The 18,359-nt window shown below is 51.0% G+C and overlaps 2 protein-coding genes and 1 non-coding gene across 7 annotated transcripts in view; 1 reads left to right on the top strand and 2 right to left on the bottom strand.

Annotated features, from left to right (window-relative positions):
• Positions 1 to 18,359, bottom strand: part of LOC123764294 (uncharacterized) — a 114,193-nt gene that overhangs the window by 70,081 nt on the left and 25,753 nt on the right. The window lies entirely within an intron of this gene.
• On the bottom strand, positions 1,071 to 1,141 carry TRNAT-CGU (transfer RNA threonine (anticodon CGU)). The gene has a single exon. It is a non-coding gene; the product is annotated as a tRNA-Thr (tRNA).
• Positions 10,389 to 11,147, top strand: LOC123764192 (octapeptide-repeat protein T2-like). The gene has a single exon (XM_045751728.1). The coding sequence runs from the start codon at positions 10,389 to 10,391 to the stop codon at positions 11,145 to 11,147; it is 759 nt and encodes a 252-aa protein (XP_045607684.1).

The raw sequence follows: 18,359 nt of genomic DNA, 5'->3' as shown, positions 1-18,359 counted from the left end.
TCTCAACTGTCAATCAACTGGTGTACATATTCCTGAGCCTACTGGGCTCTATCACATCTACATTTGAAACTGTGTATGGAGTCAGCCTCCATGTGTGTGTGTGTGTGTGTGTGTGTGTGTACTCACCTAATTGTACTCACCTAATTGTGCTTGCGGGGGGTTGAGCTCTGGCTCTTTGGTCCCGCCTCTCAACCGTCAATCAACTGGTGTACAGATTCCTGAGCCTATTGGGCTCTATCATATCACACAGCATGTGTGTGTGTGTGTGTGTGTGTGTGTGTGTGTGTGTGTGTGTGTGTGTGTGTGTGTGTGTGTGTGTGTGTGTGTGTGTCAGCAGTAACAAGTGCAAGGGGTGACCGACTACAGCAGCCAGGGAGAGATATATGGGTCAGAGTCAGTAGTGTAGAGTGAACCTCTACCTCCACCCTCCCCCCCACCCCCCCCCCCCCCCCCCCACCCCCAACATATCACATACTCTTACCCTAACATATTGCCTACTTTCCCCCAACACATACCCCAATATGTCACATATATTTACTCCAACATATCGTATACTCCAGCCCATCCTCCTATTTAGATAATACTCTTTGTAACTATGTGCTCAATAGTACAAACATTGACGTACTAAGCAATAAGATAGTACAATTTGGTACTATTCACTTCATACATACCGGAAAACTGAAGTTAAAAAAGCAAACTTAAATATTCCAAGGCCTAGTATAGTACACATATGTACTATATTAGGCCTGAGATAGCGTGTATCAGGCCTAGAGAGGTTAGGGTAGTTTAGTTAGTCTTTGCAACGTAAGTAGAAAAATCGTTTTCCGATCTGTCCAAATTCCATAGTACAGATTTCTACTTTCTAATTGCGTTTATGTCGGTATATGTACTATGGTTATCTTGAGGTTATCTTGAGATGATTTCGGGGCTTTAGTGTCCCCGCGGCCCGGTCCTCGACCAGGCCTCCACCCCCAGGAAGCAGCCCGTAACAGCTGACTAACTCCCAGGTACCTATTTACTGCTAGGTAACAGGGGCATTCAGGGTGAAAGAAACTTTGCCCATTTGTTTCTGCCTCGTGCGGGAATCGAACCCGCGCCACAGAATTACGAGTCCTGCGCCCTATCCACCAGGCTACGAGGCTACAATGCTTGCTCCTCATGCTTCCTATACGAACTACCGAAAGAGGAGGACGGGCAGCATACTCCTTCCCTAACCTACTGTACATGCTTAGCCCTTAACATATCGCATACTCTTACCCCTCCAACATAGAGTATACTCCCACCCCCCAACATATCGCATACTCTCACCCCTCCAACATAGAGCATACTCCCACCCCCCAACATAGAGCATACTCCCACCCCTCCAACATAGAGCATACTCCCACCCCCCAACATAGAGCATACTCTTACCCCAACATAGAGTATACTCCCACCCCCCCAACATAGAGCATACTCCCACCCCCAAACATAGAGCATACTCCCACCCCTCCAACATAGAGCATACTCTCACCCCCCCAACATAGAGCATACTCTCACCCCCCCAACATAGAGCATACTCCCACCCCCCCAACATAGAGCATACTCCCACCCCCCGACATAGAGCATACTCCTCCCCCCCCAACATATAGCATACTCCCCCCCCCCAACATATAGCAGAGTCAGAAGCTAAAGACGATGAATTAATCACCGCCAGGGAGGGGGGGGTTAAGATCAATAGCTTCTGGTCTATGAGGCAGCTGTACAGAGAGCCGGCGGGGGGGAGGGGGGGGAGGGGGGGGCGGGGGACGGAGGGAGGGGGCGGAGCATTGGTTTAAAACATGTTTTGTGTTGAACTAAAAATGACAATTTTCATTATATTTGTCATTTAAGTCTAAACAAACGTATTTGGTTTTCAATATGGTTTAAGAAATTATACGTCGATTATATATGATTGAAAGTGGCTGACTCAACCCCCCAATCCTCTCTACCCCCCCCCTCACCCTACCCTACCCCTCCCCTTCCGTAATGTAGGTCACTACTTCTTATGTGCACGAGGAAATGTGTACACACACGCGAGCATGTACGTAAATGTACACTGAATTAGGATACGCACACACACACACAGTGACACATTTAGGTGTTGCATATTATATGTGTACTCATGTGTGTGTGTGTGTGTGTACATGTGGTTGTGTCTTCAACTAGTGTTGTGTGCAGGTGATCGTGTACACATTTGATTGATTACGTATTGCTGTGTACACAGAAGGATGTGCACTCACCTATTTGTGTCTGCAGGATCGAGCAATTGACTCTTGGATCCCGCCTTTCGAGCCATCGGTTACAGCAATGTCTCCTGTCCCATTTCCCTATCATACCTAATTTTAAAAGTATGAATAGTATTTGCTTCCACAACCTGTTCCTTAAGTGTATTCCATTTCTCCACTACTCTCACGCTAAAGGAAACCTTCCTAATATCTCTGTAACTCATCTGAGTTTCCAGCTTCCACCCATGTGCACTGTGTCTTGGTGTGTGTGTACATCAAGTTGTGTGTACATGGTTGTGTACAATCACGGATGTATGTACTCATGACTGTATACCTAATTTTGTGCACACACACGCACACAGTTGTTTGTGCACACAAAGTTATGTTTACACACATGTGTACACACAACCATACTTCACATATGTATAAACACAACAATGTGAACCACGTTTCACATATGTATACACATGACTGTGTGCGAACATGGTTGAGTGCAACCATGCACTCAATAACGTGCGACGATAGCGGCCTATGTTCTGAGAGAGAGAGAGAGAGAGAGAGAGAGAGAGAGAGAGAGAGAGAGAGAGAGAGAGAGAGAGAGAGAGAGAGAGAGAGAGAGAGAGAGAGAGAGAGAGGGAGAGAGGGAGAGAGAGAGGGAGAGAGAGAGGGAGAGAGAGAGGGAGAGAGAGAGGGAGAGAGAGGGAGAGAGAGAGAAAGAGAGAGAGAGAGAGAGTACCATCTGTGGGTGTGAGTGTAGGGACCCTTTGCCTCGAAGAAGGGAATATGCAGCACCCGTGGGAGAGTTTCTCCTGAGTTGAGTCACACAGCCACCACGGGTGACAGATGCGGGAATTTACCGACAACACGTGTACCTGTTTAACCAACACCTGCCTGGACAGGTGTCTAAGAGAAGAACACTCTTGCCTGCACCTTACACCTGCATAGTGTAAGACCAGAGTGTATAATATAAGACCTGAGTGTATCAATACATATAATATTTATAGTTTTCAATATGTAACCAATTTTTGGGTACAATTTCTGACCAATTACCATAATTGGGACGTCAGATTATATACAGGTCGTATTATGCAAATATTTTTTTAATACAAGTTTACCATATTTAATATTAAATTGTGGAGTTTCAGATCGTTAACTAGAGCTGTGAGGTTCATCTGATGAGCTCCTGATGGTGGGGCTCAGAGACACTCAGCTTACAACCCTGGCTGTAGCCTTACTAATGGTGAAGGGTCATCACCACATAATGGTGAAGGGTCACGCGGGCTAATACACGCAGCTAATGACCAATCACCGTTCTTGACCGCGTTTCCAGAAGAAGGTCAAGGTCGACCATTGGTGCTACCCGTCCTCCCTATTGTTCACTTCTCATTGTTCCTCCCTGTGGAGGAGTGCCCTCACCCACACCTGCGGCGGCGCCCACACCTGCGGCGGCACCCACAGCCACACACCTGTTCCTCTCCACCACCTGCCAAACTGCCAAAAGCCGGCGCTTCAGCTGACAGCCTGTTACAGCGTAAATACAAAATGTATTATGGCTTAATTCTCACGCGACTTAATTCTCAAGTCGCAAGCAATTCTTAGCCAAACTGTTGGAACTGCAAATAATGCCAAGCAACATTGATAGTGACAAGATACACCGAAGTCAACTGTGCAAGTTATCCAAGCACAAGTGAGGGAGTTGCCACCAGCTCTAAACATCTTGGTGAAAGGCAACTGCCCAAAACCCTTGATGGAGTCTTCAGTTAAGCCAAGACAATAATGGCGTCTCCAGATAGGTCGAGGCAGGTTGATGAAGTCTCAGGCGGGGAACAACGCCTTGGGATGGCCTCGAAGGCAAAATCAATGTATCAAGGATCTCGGAAAGGATGGTTTGTGTGTGTGTCCTTGGACGGTGTTTGCGGCGGAGAGCATTGTGAAGGTGTGTGTTGAGCTTGTAAGATGTGCACTGCAAACTGGTCTGGGCGACCTGCATGATCCAGGGAACGAGGCGCTCGCTCTGCTGGACATTGGCTTCACTGTGCTGCCAGTGCCAGCCCTCTTTTCAATGGCAGAGCCAGCCTTGTGGACGGTGTCTGTTAGCCTCTTCCTCGCTGCAAATCCACTTATATTTGGTGTTCATTAGGGCAGTAAGGCAGACAGCCACTGCAGTACGAGACGCAGGTTGACAGAAAGTCACCTGCATAGAGGGGAGGGGGGGGGGGGGATCGCCACCGCTACGAAACGAGCAGTCTCTCATGGTGTTGTTGCAGCATTGATTGCCTGCAGTTACTCCGTCTACGGTGGGACTGTCCCAACTGGACTGCCTGGGGGGCTTAAGACGGGGCTGGTTGGCGTGGTGGGCTGTGAGAGAGACCCAGTTAGTGGTGGAGTATGTACACCTGGGGTGGTGTACACCTGGGGTGGTGTACACCTGGGGTGGTGTACACCTGGGGTGGTGTACACCTGCCATGTGTCCTCGGTACTCAGGTAAGGTGCTCCTCTACACCTCTACACTGTGCTCCTCTACACTTGTGTGGGGGTTAACACGGGCTACAACAGCTGCTGACCAGCGGATGAACGATATGTGGAAATTACTTACGGACATATATAGTGAGAGAGCGCGCCGGTAGACACAGTATCCCGGTGTGTGTGTGTGTGTGTGTGTGTGTGTGTGTGTGTGTGTGTGTGTGTGTGTGTGTGTGTGTGTGTGTGTGTGTGTGTGTGTGTGTGTGCGTGCGTGTGAGCGTGTGTAAGAGTGTAAGGAAGAGCCCCACAAAGAACAGCTGTGCCAGAGAACGCAGCTATTAACATGGTCACGAAAGCCATAATCACCCCAAATTACCCAACAATGAAGAACGACTGCCCAGTACTAATTACACACCTGGAGCCGGCGGACCATGAAGCACAACTACCAGCCACTCCCATAATTATGACCCGAGCGACGCCAACTTAGCATTCCACACCTTCCCTTTTACGGCCGAAGTCGACCTCGAAGTACCACTCCCCAGAGCTCTTGGTTGTGAGTTCGAGTACCGGACGCCAGTCCTCTATCTTTCCCACCTGCTGATGGGGCTCTCGACCCCCCCCACCCTCAACCTAATGGGGGTTGTCGGTAACTACCCTCCCCCCCCCCCCCCCACCCCCTCCTGATGGGGTTTTTCTTAATTTTCTTTCTTGTGAAACTTGATTCGACTTAAGCACAACCTTCACCTTGAGTCTCCCTCCAGCACAACCTCCACCTTAAGTCTCCCTCCAGCACAACCTCCACCTTAAGTCTCCCTCCAGCACAACCTCCACCTTAAGTCTCCCTCCAGCACAACCTCCACCTTAAGTCTCCCTCCAGCACAACCTTCACCTTAAGTCTCCCTCCAGCACAACCTTCACCTTAAGTCTCCCTCCAGCACAACCTTCACCTTAAGTCTCCCTCCAGCACAACCTTCACCTTGAGTCTCCCTCCAGCACAACCTCCACCTTAAGTCTCCCTCCAGCACAACCTCCACCTTAAGTCTCCCTCCAGCACAACCTCCACCTTAAGTCTCCCTCCAGCACAACCTTCACCTTAAGTCTCCCTCCAGCACAACCTTCACCTTAAGTCTCCCTCCAGCACAACCTTCACCTTAAGTCTCCCTCCAGCACAACCTTCACCTTAAGTCTCCCTCCAGCACAACCTCCACCTTAAGTCTCCCTCCAGCACAACCTTCACCTTAAGTCTCCCTCCAGCACAACCTTCACCTTAAGTCCCCCCTCCACCACAACTTAAGACCGTCTGCACCACCAACTTAAGACATACAACTCCCGTCGTAACAGAGAAACATCTCCGTAGAGGCGAAATTATACCCAGAACCTCAAGACTTCCGTCATTCTTGGTCATTCAGCTGTAAATATTGTCAAGAAGTGTTGACTGAGCCTTTGCAATTTCTTAGAAAAAATTGACAAGGACGGAAAACTCATCAGGCAAATATTGCAAATAAATATTTTTTATGGGTGATGTTTGAACGTAAGTTTATAAAGTCTTAAGTCAAAATGTGAATTCACGGAAATATTCTGGATATAAAGTTTAAATTGGAACCAAAGTTTTGGGCAAGAAAATTTGAGGAATATCTGGAGAGTGTGTGTGTGTGTACTCACCTAGTTGTGTTTGCGGGGGGGGGGTTGAGCTCTGGCTCTTTGGTCCCGCCTCTCAACCGTCAATCAACTGGTGTACAGATTCCTGAGCCTACTGGGCTCTATCATATCTACACTTGAAACTGTGTATGGAGTCAGCCTTCACCACATCACCCCCTCATGTGTGTGTGTGTGTGTGTGTGTGTGTGTGTGTGTGTGTGTGTGTGTGTGTGTGTGTGTGTGTGTGTGTGTGTGTGTGTGTGTGTTTCACCTAGTTGTTTTCACCTAGTTGTGTTTGCGGGGGTTGAGCTTTGTTCTTTCGGCCCGCCTCTCAACTGTCAATCAACTGTTTACTAACTACACTAACTATTTTTTTTTTCACACCACACACACACACCCCAGGAAGCAGCCCGTGACAGCTGACTAACTCCCAGGTACCTATTTACTGCTAGGTAACAGGGGCATTCAGGGTGAAAGAAACTTTGCCCATTTGTTTCTGCCTCGTGCGGGAATCGAACCCGCGCCACAGAATTACGAGTCCTGCGCGCTATCCACCAGGCTACGAGGCCCCCGAGTGTGTGTGTGTGTGTGTGTGTGTGTGTGTGTGTGTGTGTGTGTGTGTGTGTGTGTGTGTGTGTGTGTGTGAGTGAGTGAGTGAGTGAGTGAGTGAGTGAGTGAGTGAGTGAGTGAGTGAGTGAGTGAGTGAGTGAATCTGTACTCGTCTATCTGTAATCACATATTTGTACCTGCAGGATCGAGCATTAGCTCTTGGATCCCGCCTTTCTAGCCGGTGGTTGTCTAGTACAATGACACCTGATCAATCAGGTGTCATTGTACATTTCGCAATCATATCTACTTTTACAATTATGACTGTGTGTTAGTGTGTGCGTGTACATGCGTGTCTCTTCGTGTGCGTGCGTGTGCGTGTGTTTGAGAGGCGTGGTAAGAGCCAGAGTGAGAGCCAGAGTGAGAGCTCGAGTGAGAGCCCGAGTGAGAGCCAGAGTGAGAGCCTGAGTGAGAGCCCGAGTGAGAGCCTGAGTGAGAGCCGGAGTGAGAGCCAGAGTGAGAGCGAGAGTGAGAGCCAGAGTGAGAGCCAGCCAGTGGGGCTAGTGGCTACTGCCAACCAGTGAGGCAGCAGCTTTAAAGCCGAGGTACCAGGTGGGGCGGCCCGGTCCCCGCCCTTGTCTGAGGGGCGGCCCGGTCCCCGCCCTGGTCTCAGGGGCGGCCCAGAGTAGAGAATAAGCAGTAATACTTGTAACAAAAGTCTTTTTAACATTAAAAAGATCATTACTAACGTATAATTAAAATAATGTTATGACCATAAAAGTTACATCTCTTCTGCAATGGCAACCATAAAATGGCTGGCGACAAGAAGCAAGTGCCTTTGCTATGGCCCTGGTGCCATTGTTACGGCCCCTGGTGCCACTTATGGCCCCTGGTGCCACTGTTATGCCCCCTGGTGCCATTGTGGCGCCATCCGGCCTCGTGTGCCGCTATGCAAATTGTATGAACTTGGCAAATGCATTTGCACTCCGAGGGGGAAGTGGAGGGCAAAGTTATGTTGGTAGTTGCCCACTTGTTTATGGTGGTGCAGGCTTGCAACAGGTGTAGGGCAGGTGTTGCTGGAGCTGTCCCACACCTGCACATGTGTCTCGCCCCAGCACACACACACACACACACACACACACACACACACACACACACACACACAGCCTCCACACCCAGGGGCCAGCCTGCTGTAATATTGAGTTGGGGGGGGGGGGTTGCAGCCTGGTAAACCACACTCTTGCCCCGGTAATGGCCCGGGGGAGGGGGGGGGGCAGTATACCACAGTCGTAAACTCCGCCACGAGTATCCCAGGAGAATTGTGCAATTAATTACAGATGAAGACTCAACGAGCAAGGCTGGTTGGTCTCTTGAGGGTTACCAGTGACTACCTGGAACATACCTGGAGTATACCTGCAGTATACCTTCAACATACCTGGAGTTAACCTGCAGTATACCTTCAACATACCTGGAGTTAACCTGCAGTATACCTTCAACATACCTGGAGTTAACCTGCAGTATACCTTCAACATACCTGGAGTTAACCTGCAGTATACCTTCAACATACCTGGAGTTAACCTGCAGTATACCTTCAACATACCTGGAGTTAACCTCCAGTATACCTTCAACATACCTGGAGTATACCTGCAGTATACCTTCAACATACCTGGAGTTAACCTGCAGTATACCTTCAACATACCTGGAGTATACCTGCAGTATACCTTCAACATACCTGGAGTTAACCTCCAGTATACCTTCAACATACCTGGAGTATACCTGCAGTATACCTTCAACATACCTGGAGTTAACCTCCAGTATACCTTCAACATACCTGGAGTTAACCTCCAGTATACCTTCAACATACCTGGAGTATACCTGCAGTATACCTTCAACATACCTGGAGTTAACCTCCAGTATACCTTCAACATACCTGGAGTTAACCTCCAGTATACCTTCAACATACCTGGAGTATACCTGCAGTATACCTTCAACATACCTGGAGTTAACCTCCAGTATACCTTCAACATACCTGGAGTATACCTGGAGTATACCTTCAACATACCTGGAGTTAACCTCCAGTATACCTTCAACATACCTGGAGTATACCTGCAGTATACCTTCAACATACCTGAAATACACCAGGAGTGGGTTCTAGGGGTTCTTCTACTCCGGGGACATGATATGAACGTATAAAATACTCAGGGGGATTGGAAGAGTATAGACGAAATGTTCACACGGAATAGTAGCAGAACGAGGGGACATGGGTGGAAGCTGGAAACTCAGATGAGTCACAGGGATGTTAGGAAGTTTTCTTTTAGCGTGAGAGTAGTGGAAAAAATGGAATGCACTTAAGGAACAGGTTGTGGAAGCAAATACTATTCATAATTTTAAAACTAGGTATGATAGGGAAATAGGACCATAGTCATTGCTGTAAACAACCGATGCTCGAAAGGCGGGATCCAAGAGTCAAAGATCGATCCTGCAGACACAAATAGGTGAGTACAAATAGGTGAGCACACACACACACACACACACACACACACACACACACACACACACACACACACACACACACACACACACACACACACACACACACACACACACATTACATGTAACGTAATAAAGATAGGTGTAGGGAGCAGGAGGCCAGATACAAGGTATCATCTGGGAGATGAAACACTTCAAGAGTCAGAGAGAGAAAAAGACCTGGGGGTTGATATCACGCCAGACCTGTCCCCTGCAGCCCATATCAAGAGGATAACATCAGCAGCATATGCCAGGCTGGCCAACATACGAACGGCATTCAGAAACTTGTGTAAGGAATCATTCAGAACTTTGTATACCACATATGTCAGGCCAATTCTGGAGTATGCAGCCCCAGCATGGAGTCCATATCTAGTCAAGGATAAGACCAAACTGGAAAAGGTTCAAAGGTTTGCCACCAGACTAGTACCCGAGCTGAGAGGTATGAGCTACGAGGAGAGACTACGGGAATTAAACCTCACTTCACTGGAAGACAAGAGCTAGGGGGGACATGATCACCACATTCAAGATTCTCATGGGAATTGATAGGGTAGATAAAGACAGGCTATTTAACACAAGGGGCACACGCACTAGGGGACACAGGTGGAAACTGAGTGCCCAAATGAGCCACAGAGATATTAGAAAGAACTTTTTTAGTGTCAGAGTGGTTGACAAATGGAATGCATTAGGCAGTGATGTGGTGGAGGCTGACTCCATACACAGTTTCAAGTGTAAATATGATAGAGCCCAGTAGGCTCAGGAACCTGTACACCAGTTGATTGACAGTTGAGAGGCGGGACCAAAGAGCCAGAGCTCAACCCCCGCAAGCACACACATCAACGAGCGCAGGCGCACAACACTCAATAGCGCGCCGAAATTGCGCACAACCTATTATGATCCAGGAAGCACACACAACGTTCTGCGCATCCCCAAAAAACGCGCATAGATCCCACCAGGAAACAACTGCGCATTATGCAACTCGCTGACATGTTGACGGTAACTTGTGCTGCTGCTGCAACGGTGCCAAGGGCAGCACAGAGGGACGAGGGCAGCACAGAGGGACGAGGGCACCACAGAGGGACGAGGGCTGCACAGAGGGACGAGGGCAGCACAGAGGGACGAGGGCAGCACAGAGGGACGAGGGCAGCACAGAGGGACGAGGGCTGCACAGAGGGACGAGGGCAGCACAGAGGGACGAGGGCAGCACAGAGGGACGAGGGCAGCACAGAGGGACGAGGGCACCACAGAGGGACGAGGGCTGCACAGAGGGACGAGGGCAGCACAGAGGGACGAGGGCTGCACAGAGGGACGAGGGCACCACAGAGGGACGAGGGCAGCACAGAGGGACGAGGGCAGCACAGAGGGACGAGGGCAGCACAGAGGGACGAGGGCACCACAGAGGGACGAGGGCTGCACAGAGGGACGAGGGCAGCACAGAGGGACGAGGGCTGCACAGAGGGACGAGGGCACCACAGAGGGACGAGGGCTGCACAGAGGGACGAGGGCAGCACAGAGGGACGAGGGCAGCACAGAGGGACGAGGGCAGCACAGAGGGACGAGGGCAGAACAGAGGGACGAGGGCAGCACAGAGGGACGAGGGCACCACAGAGGGACGAGGGAGACCTTTCCTGGAATATTAATCTGTCTGAAAATGAAGACAATTGTGTCCCTGGAGCGGGCGGTTATGTCGTAAATTACCGCACCTTCACCGGCAAGATTTCAGAGAATTAGGAAAAAGAAAAGAAAACAAAGAGTTCGGAGTTGTGCTCCTGCTGACGCTGCTTTATTGGTAAGAAACTCAATAAGAAATCCATTATTCCAGATTAACAGGATACATTTACACACCCTCGCTCCGTCCCTCAATGTCCCCCCCTCCCTCCCACCTCTTTAAGAAAGCGCTAGAGGACTCGTTACAACAATAATCTTGTGTTCGCTCTGCAGTACTACTCGGTGTAAACAATTAGAGTCATTAGCGAGTGTTCCAGCCCACGAGGGCTGTTAGTGGGGCTACCGCGGAGCACCGGGGCTCCTGCTACTTGCTCCCTCGTGAGGCCAACTGCCCCTCTGTTGTTGTTGTTATAGATTCAGCTACACGGAACAAGTTCCAAGTAGCACAGGCTATGGTAAGCCCGTAATAGCCTATGGTGCCCCTCTGACTGCCTGTGTTACTTACTCCCTCCAGGCCCTCACCACGTGATCAGGCGCAGTCTGCACAGTGACCTACCATCAACAGCTCTCACTGTTCACCGCGGGATAGGCAAGAGAGCCAACACGAGAAGGCCTACTGGCCCATACAGGGCTCACAGATGGTGTTCAGATGACTGAGACCCACTATGGCTCTACATCACTTGATGCTTCTGGCTTACGGGTGACTTACAGGCTGATGGCTACTGTTTGTGGCTAGTTCTGGCTGACTGTGACGTGGGAGTAGGTGGGGGGGGGGAGGTGGGAGGATAGGTGTGAAGTGGGGGGAGAGGTGATAGAAGGTAGGTGAGAGGGAGGGTGTGAGAGGGTCAGGATAGAAGGTAGGTGAGAGGGAGGGTGTGAGAGGGTCAGGATAGAAGGTAGGTGAGAGGGAGGGTGTGAGAGGGTCAGGATAGAAGGTAGGTGAGAGGGAGGGTGTGAGAGGGTCAGGATAGAAGGTAGGTGAGAGGGAGGGTGTGAGAGGGTCAGGATAGAAGGTAGGTGAGAGGGAGGGTGTGAGAGGGTCATGAATATTAAGCACATATCGAGGCCCGGTATTTGGGTCGACCACTGTGGAAGGCGGAGCCCAGATAACACGCCAAGCGCTACACACTTCTTAAGGCTGAGCGTAGTATGGGGCAAGTGCCCAAACACGACAGTACCCTATGGGGCAGTATCCAAACAGCAGCGTCCTATGGGGCAGTGCCCAAATTGGAGAGCGTTCCATAAGTAAGAGCCCCAATGGCCAGTAATCAGACTCAGTGTCAGAACCATTAACATGTTCAAAACTTGGTCATTCCGATGGCCATATTTCGAGACTTGTAACCCGTCACACTACGACACAGGCCCTGGACACATGACACAAGCCCTGACACACCTGTGTCAGGGTGTGTCATGTGTGACATGACACCCCTGGCACCAGTACAGCCACCTGACACCACTACAGCCCCCTGACATGACACCCCTGGCACCACTACAGACACATGTGCCGTGCCACAGGTGACACCAGGCCAGGCACCTCACCCCATAAATCAATAAGCCATATGAATAAGCTTTACAAAGACGGTCGACCAATCTTAAGCTCAAGCGCATGTCAACAAACACTCCACTCTTGCTTGAGTCCTTGACACGGGAGACCTGCCCACTCCAGCTACATGTAATTACATCCCATATATATATATTACGTCACTAGATGGGTACCCGGCCGTGCCCGGGTCTCTCTCTGTGTGTGTCTACCCCTGCCCCACCCTCTTCTCTCACCTCCCCTCCCTTCCCCTCTCATCTTTCTCCCTTCTATCGTCCTTTTCCCCCCCACATTTAACCTCGTTTATCCCCTCTTATCCCACCTCTTGTCGATCCTTCCTCTTCTCCCTCTCTTCCCCTCCTCTCCCCTTCTCCCCTCTTCCACCTGTTTCTCTCCCTCTCTCCTTCCCTCCCTTCAAATATCTACTCTCTCTCGCTTCTCCTTCCTTCTCTCCCTATCTCTGTATCTATGTCTTTTCACTATCTAACTATATATCTACCTACTTATCTCTCCGTTATACAAATAATTATAATAATATACCATACCATTGGGATGCGGGAGTCTGCCAGTGAGAGGAGCCTAGCACAGTGAAATGTTGACAAAATATAATGGTTACCCACTTGCTTTGATCAAGAGGCAGAGCTTGAGAAAGCCCTTTAAGCTGTGGGAGGATTGGGAAAGTTGGTAGGTTATATCCCAGACGAATCATGGCCACTACAACATCAACATTTGCAGAGTCCTGCTTGTATTACTTCTATACATAAACGTCTCTTCATGGCATTCATCATAATGTCTAATGATACAGCTTTCAGGTCTTTGTGAATTGGCATGTAAAGATATAGGTGACATTACACGACACATTACGTGACGTATAGATCACATACAGATGAGTTCTTCAAGAGCAAGATGGCGGTCGTCGTGTCCATGTAGCAGATGGTGGCCTATATCTTGCGTTTTGTGTTGGTAGACGTCACGTTTCTGTGGGTTATATCATTCAGGATTGTGTGGTCCGTCTTGTGGGGTGTAGAGTAGTGTACCAGGCGTGACAGGCGGTGTAGTGTTAACCTCTCCATCAGTGCTGGTGATGATAAGCATCTTATTGCTTCATATTTACAATTATTACTTAACCTATCAACGGTATAGGTTAAGTAATAATTGTAATTAAGAAGCAATAAGATGCTTAGCTTAACATACTAAGAAGGTTAGGTGAGGTCGGTGTTTTCTATGAAGCTTTTCAAGGTAAACTAAAATATTCACAATTAGTATGTCACATATGCACTTTTTTTTTTTTTTTTTTTTTTTTTTTGAGATATATACAAGAGTTGTTACATTCTTGTACAGCCACAAGTACGCGTAGCGTTTCGGGCAAGTCCCTGGAATACGATCCCCTGCCGCGAAGAATCGATTTTTCATCCAAGTACACATTTTACTGTTGCGTTAAACAGGGGCTACAGTTAAGGAATTGCGCCCAGTAAATCCTCCCCGGCCAGGATACGAACCCATGACATAGCGCTCGCGGAACGCCAGGCGAGTGTCTTACCACTACACCACGGAGACTGTTATTATTAAATGAGACACTTATTAAATAAGCCAACATTGACTATAAGCAAGTGCGAGAATGGGTTGGGTGGTAGTGGAGGTCGCCAGCCGCTGGCTTCAAGACCCAGCAACACCCGCCGCCAGAAGGGAGTCTACAAATACGTACTCCAGCCTTTTGAGATGCATTTTATTGCCTCAATAAAGGCAATTGAGGCCGTCAGGAGAGCAGGCCCCGCCCCGAGAAGATCGTCCTGCTGGTCGGCTCTCTTCCTTAATGTGCCTGTGGGTGCCTGGTGGGTGCCGCTGGACTAGAGAGTGCCACAGTTTGGCGCAACTCTGACGATAATCCGTGACAAGCGGCGTGGCGTGAGTGGACTGTAGCTTGGTCCAGTGGCCAGGGTACAGCCACACGGGGCAGAGGGGGCGGTGGCATGCACACCTTCTGGTCATCGGTGGTGATAATGACTCTCCAACATGCACAGTGTCCTCACTATCCTCCCTCCTGCTCCTCCGTCGACCTCTTCCCTCCTCCTCCTCCTCCTCCTCCGTCGACCTCTTCCCTCCTCCTCCTCCTCCTCCTCCTCCTCCTCCTCCGTCGACCTCTTCCCTCCTCCTCCTCCTCCGTCGACCTCTTCCCTCCTCCTCCTCCACCGACCCACTGCCCCACAGAAAACACAACACAAGAGAGTGAGTAGCACTGTACCAGGAGGTTGACCTTGAGCAGGGGCGTGGTAACCCTGAGGCTCCGTGAGTGTTGGTAGTATTGCTAGGGGTGGCCCTCACAGTGCAGGGGGCCATGGTGGCCCTCACAGTGCAGGGGGCCATGGTGGCCCTCACAGTGCCAGGAGCCATGGCACTGCCCCTCGTGTGCCTCCCCCTCAGGGCTTTGTGGCATCTTGTCAGGTATTCATTAACATGATCAAATAGTGGCCAATCAGGCGAAGGGGAACTGTGGCCATGGTGGCACCTGTAGTGTGGCCATGGTGACACCTGTAGTGTGGGCATGGTGGCACCTGTAGTGTGGCCATGGTGGCACCTGTAGTGTGGCCATGGTGGCACCTGTAGTGTGGCCATGGTGGCACCTGTAGTGTGGCCATGGTGGCACCTGTAGTGTGGCCATGGTGGCACCTGTGGTGGCCATGGTGGCCCCTGTAGTGTGGCCATGGTGGCACCTGTAGTGTGGCCATGGTGGCCCCTGTAGTGTGGCCATGGTGGCACCTGTAGTGTGGCCATGGTGGCCCCTGTAGTGTGGCCATGGTGGCCCCTGTAGTGTGGCCATGGTGGCACCTGTAGTGTGGCCATGGTGGCCCCTGTAGTGTGGCCATGGTGGCACCTGTGGTGGCCATGGTGGCCCCTGTAGTGTGGCCATGGTGGCACCTGTAGTGTGGCCATGGTGGCCCCTGTAGTGTGGCCATGGTGGCACCTGTAGTGTGGCCATGGTGGCCCCTGTAGTGTGGCCATGGTGGCCCCTGTAGTGTGGCCATGGTGGCCCCTGTAGTGTGGCCATGGTGGCCCCTGTAGTGTGGCCATGGTGGCACCTGTGGTGGCCATGGTGGCACCTGTGGTGTGGCCATGGTGGCCCCTGTAGTGTGGCCATGGTGACACCTGTAGTGTGGCCATGGTGGCCCCTGTAGTGTGGCCATGGTGGCCCCTGTAGTGTGGCCATGGTGGCCCCTGTAGTGTGGCCATGGTGGCACCTGTAGTGTGGCCATGGTGGCCCCTGTAGTGTGGCCATGGTGGCACCTGTAGTGTGGCCATGGTGGCCCCTGTAGTGTGGCCATGGTGGCCCCTGTAGTGTGGCCATGGTGGCACCTGTGGTGGCCATGGTGGCACCTGTGGTGTGGCCATGGTGGCTCCTGTGGTGTGGCCATGGTGACACCTGTAGTGTGGCCATGGTGGCCCCTGTAGTGTGGCCATGGTGGCCCCTGTAGTGTGGCCATGATGGCCTCTGTAGTGTGGCCATGGTGGCACCTGTAGTGTGGCCATGGTGACACCTGTAGTGTGGCCATGGTGGCCCCTGTACTGTGGCCATGGTGGCACCTGTAGTGTGGCCATGGTGGCCCCTGTAGTGTGGCCATGGTGGCACCTGTAGTGTGGCCATGGTGGCCCCTGTAGTGTGGCCATGGTGGCACCTGTGGTGGCCATGGTGGCACCTGTGGTGTGGCCATGGTGGCCCCTGTAGTGTGGCCATGGTGGCACCTGTGGTGGCCATGGTGGCCCCTGTAGTGTGGCCATGGTGGAACCTGTGGTGGCCATGGTGGCCCCTGTAGTGTGGCCATGGTGGCACCTGTAGTGTGGCCATGGTGGCCCCTGTAGTGTGGCCATGGTGGCCCCTGTAGTGTGGCCGTGGTGGCACCTGTAGTGTGGCCATGGTGGCACCTGTAGTGTGGCCATGGTGGCACCTGTAGTGTGGCCATGGTGGCCCCTGTAGTGTGGCCATGGTGGCACCTGTAGTGTGGCCATGGTGGCACCTGTAGTGTGGCCATGGTGGCACCTGTAGTGTGGCCATGGTGGCACCTGTAGTGTGGCCATGGTGGCCCCTGTAGTGTGGCCATGGTGGCCCCTGTAGTGTGGCCATGGTGGCACCTGTAGTGTGGCCATGGTGGCCCCTGTAGTGTGGCCATGGTGGCACCTGTAGTGTGGCCATGGTGGCACCTGTAGTGTGGCCATGGTGGCCCCTGTAGTGTGGCCATGGTGGCCCCTGTAGTGTGGCCATGGTGGCCCCTGTAGTGTGGCCATGGTGGCACCTGTGGTGGCCATGGTGGCACCTGTGGTGGCCATGGTGGCACCTGTGGTGTGGCCATGGTGGCACCTGTGGTGTGGCCATGGTGGCACCTGTAGTGTGGCCATGGTGGCACCTGTAGTGTGGCCATGGTGGCCCCTGTAGTGTGGCCATGGTGGCCCCTGTAGTGTGGCCATGGTGGCCCCTGTAGTGTGGCCATGGTGGCACCTGTAGTGTGGCCATGGTGGCCCCTGTAGTGTGGCCATGGTGGCCCCTGTAGTGTGGCCATGGTGGCACCTGTAGTGTGGCCATGGTGGCCCCTGTAGTGTGGCCATGGTGGCCCCTGTAGTGCGGCCAGGGTGGCACCTGTAGTGTGGCTATGGTGGCCCCTGTAGTGTGGCCATGGTGACACCTGGAGTGTGGCTATGGTGGCCCCTGTAGTGTGGCCATGGTGACACCTGGAGTGTGGCCATGGTGACACCTGTAGTGTGGCCATGGTGGCCCCTGTAGTGCGGCCAGGGTGGCACCTGTAGTGTGGTCATGGTGGCACCTGTAGTGTGGCCATGGTGGCCCCTGTAGTGCGGCCAGGGTGGCACCTGTAGTGTGGCCATGGTGGCACCTGTACCCCGTCACGCTGGACCCCGTCACTCTGCCATTTTGCAATTCATCTACTTGTTCATCTCAATCACATCCTGTACCACCTCACCCCAAGCGAATATAAGCTCTGGTAGAGCATGGAAAAATGGATTACGGGCTCACCATAGCCCGTGCTACATGGACATTTCATTCTGAGTAGCTAAATCTAAAACAACAACAACAACATGGAAAATTTGTCTTTGTAAACGTAAGGAGTGCCTTGCGAAACGCATCCCGAGGCGTCAGACTATAATATAGTGTGAAAATGAACTTTGGAGAGTTAATTTTTCAATTTCCCTCGACAGTGAAGAAAAACATAAGAAATAGTGAGAAGATTTGTGTTACAATCATTAAAAAAAAACATTATATATATATATATATATATATATATATATATATATATATATATATATATATATATATATATATATATATATATATATATATATAATTTATTTATTTATTTATTATAAGTGTTACACATACACGTGTACACAGCTAAACGACCCGTAACTTTCAAGTACTATGACCTTGAGCGTGGTAAATGGTCAGCAGTAACAAGGCAACAGTGCCTGAACTATCTCGCCATATCTCCGTGCGTGTGACGGGACAACTGGGTCATCTGATAACCCACCATCGTCAAGGCGAAGTTATTTACACCAATGACACTTCAGAGCGTGTCATATGTGGCACTGTATAGTCATTACGAGAATGGCAGTATTGGGCGAGTCAACAGTGGTGTAATGACTCCTTAAGGTTCTCATGTGAGAGACACACTTAGTGTCATACGACACCTCAGGAATGGCACCCACAGTCTTGTATACAGCCGCCTCCATGA

The sequence above is a fragment of the Procambarus clarkii genome, chromosome 82 (genome assembly GCF_040958095.1).
Source record: "Procambarus clarkii isolate CNS0578487 chromosome 82, FALCON_Pclarkii_2.0, whole genome shotgun sequence".
In the NCBI taxonomy this organism is placed as follows: domain Eukaryota; kingdom Metazoa; phylum Arthropoda; class Malacostraca; order Decapoda; family Cambaridae; genus Procambarus; species Procambarus clarkii.
Note: the sequence above shows the minus strand (reverse complement) of the source record. Positions and strands in the feature narration are given on the sequence as shown.

Bases quoted from the DNA above. Each gene is read 5' to 3' on its own strand.
- LOC123764192 (XM_045751728.1), top strand. From the start codon at position 10,389: ATGCAACTCGCTGACATGTTGACGGTAACTTGTGCTGCTGCTGCAACG.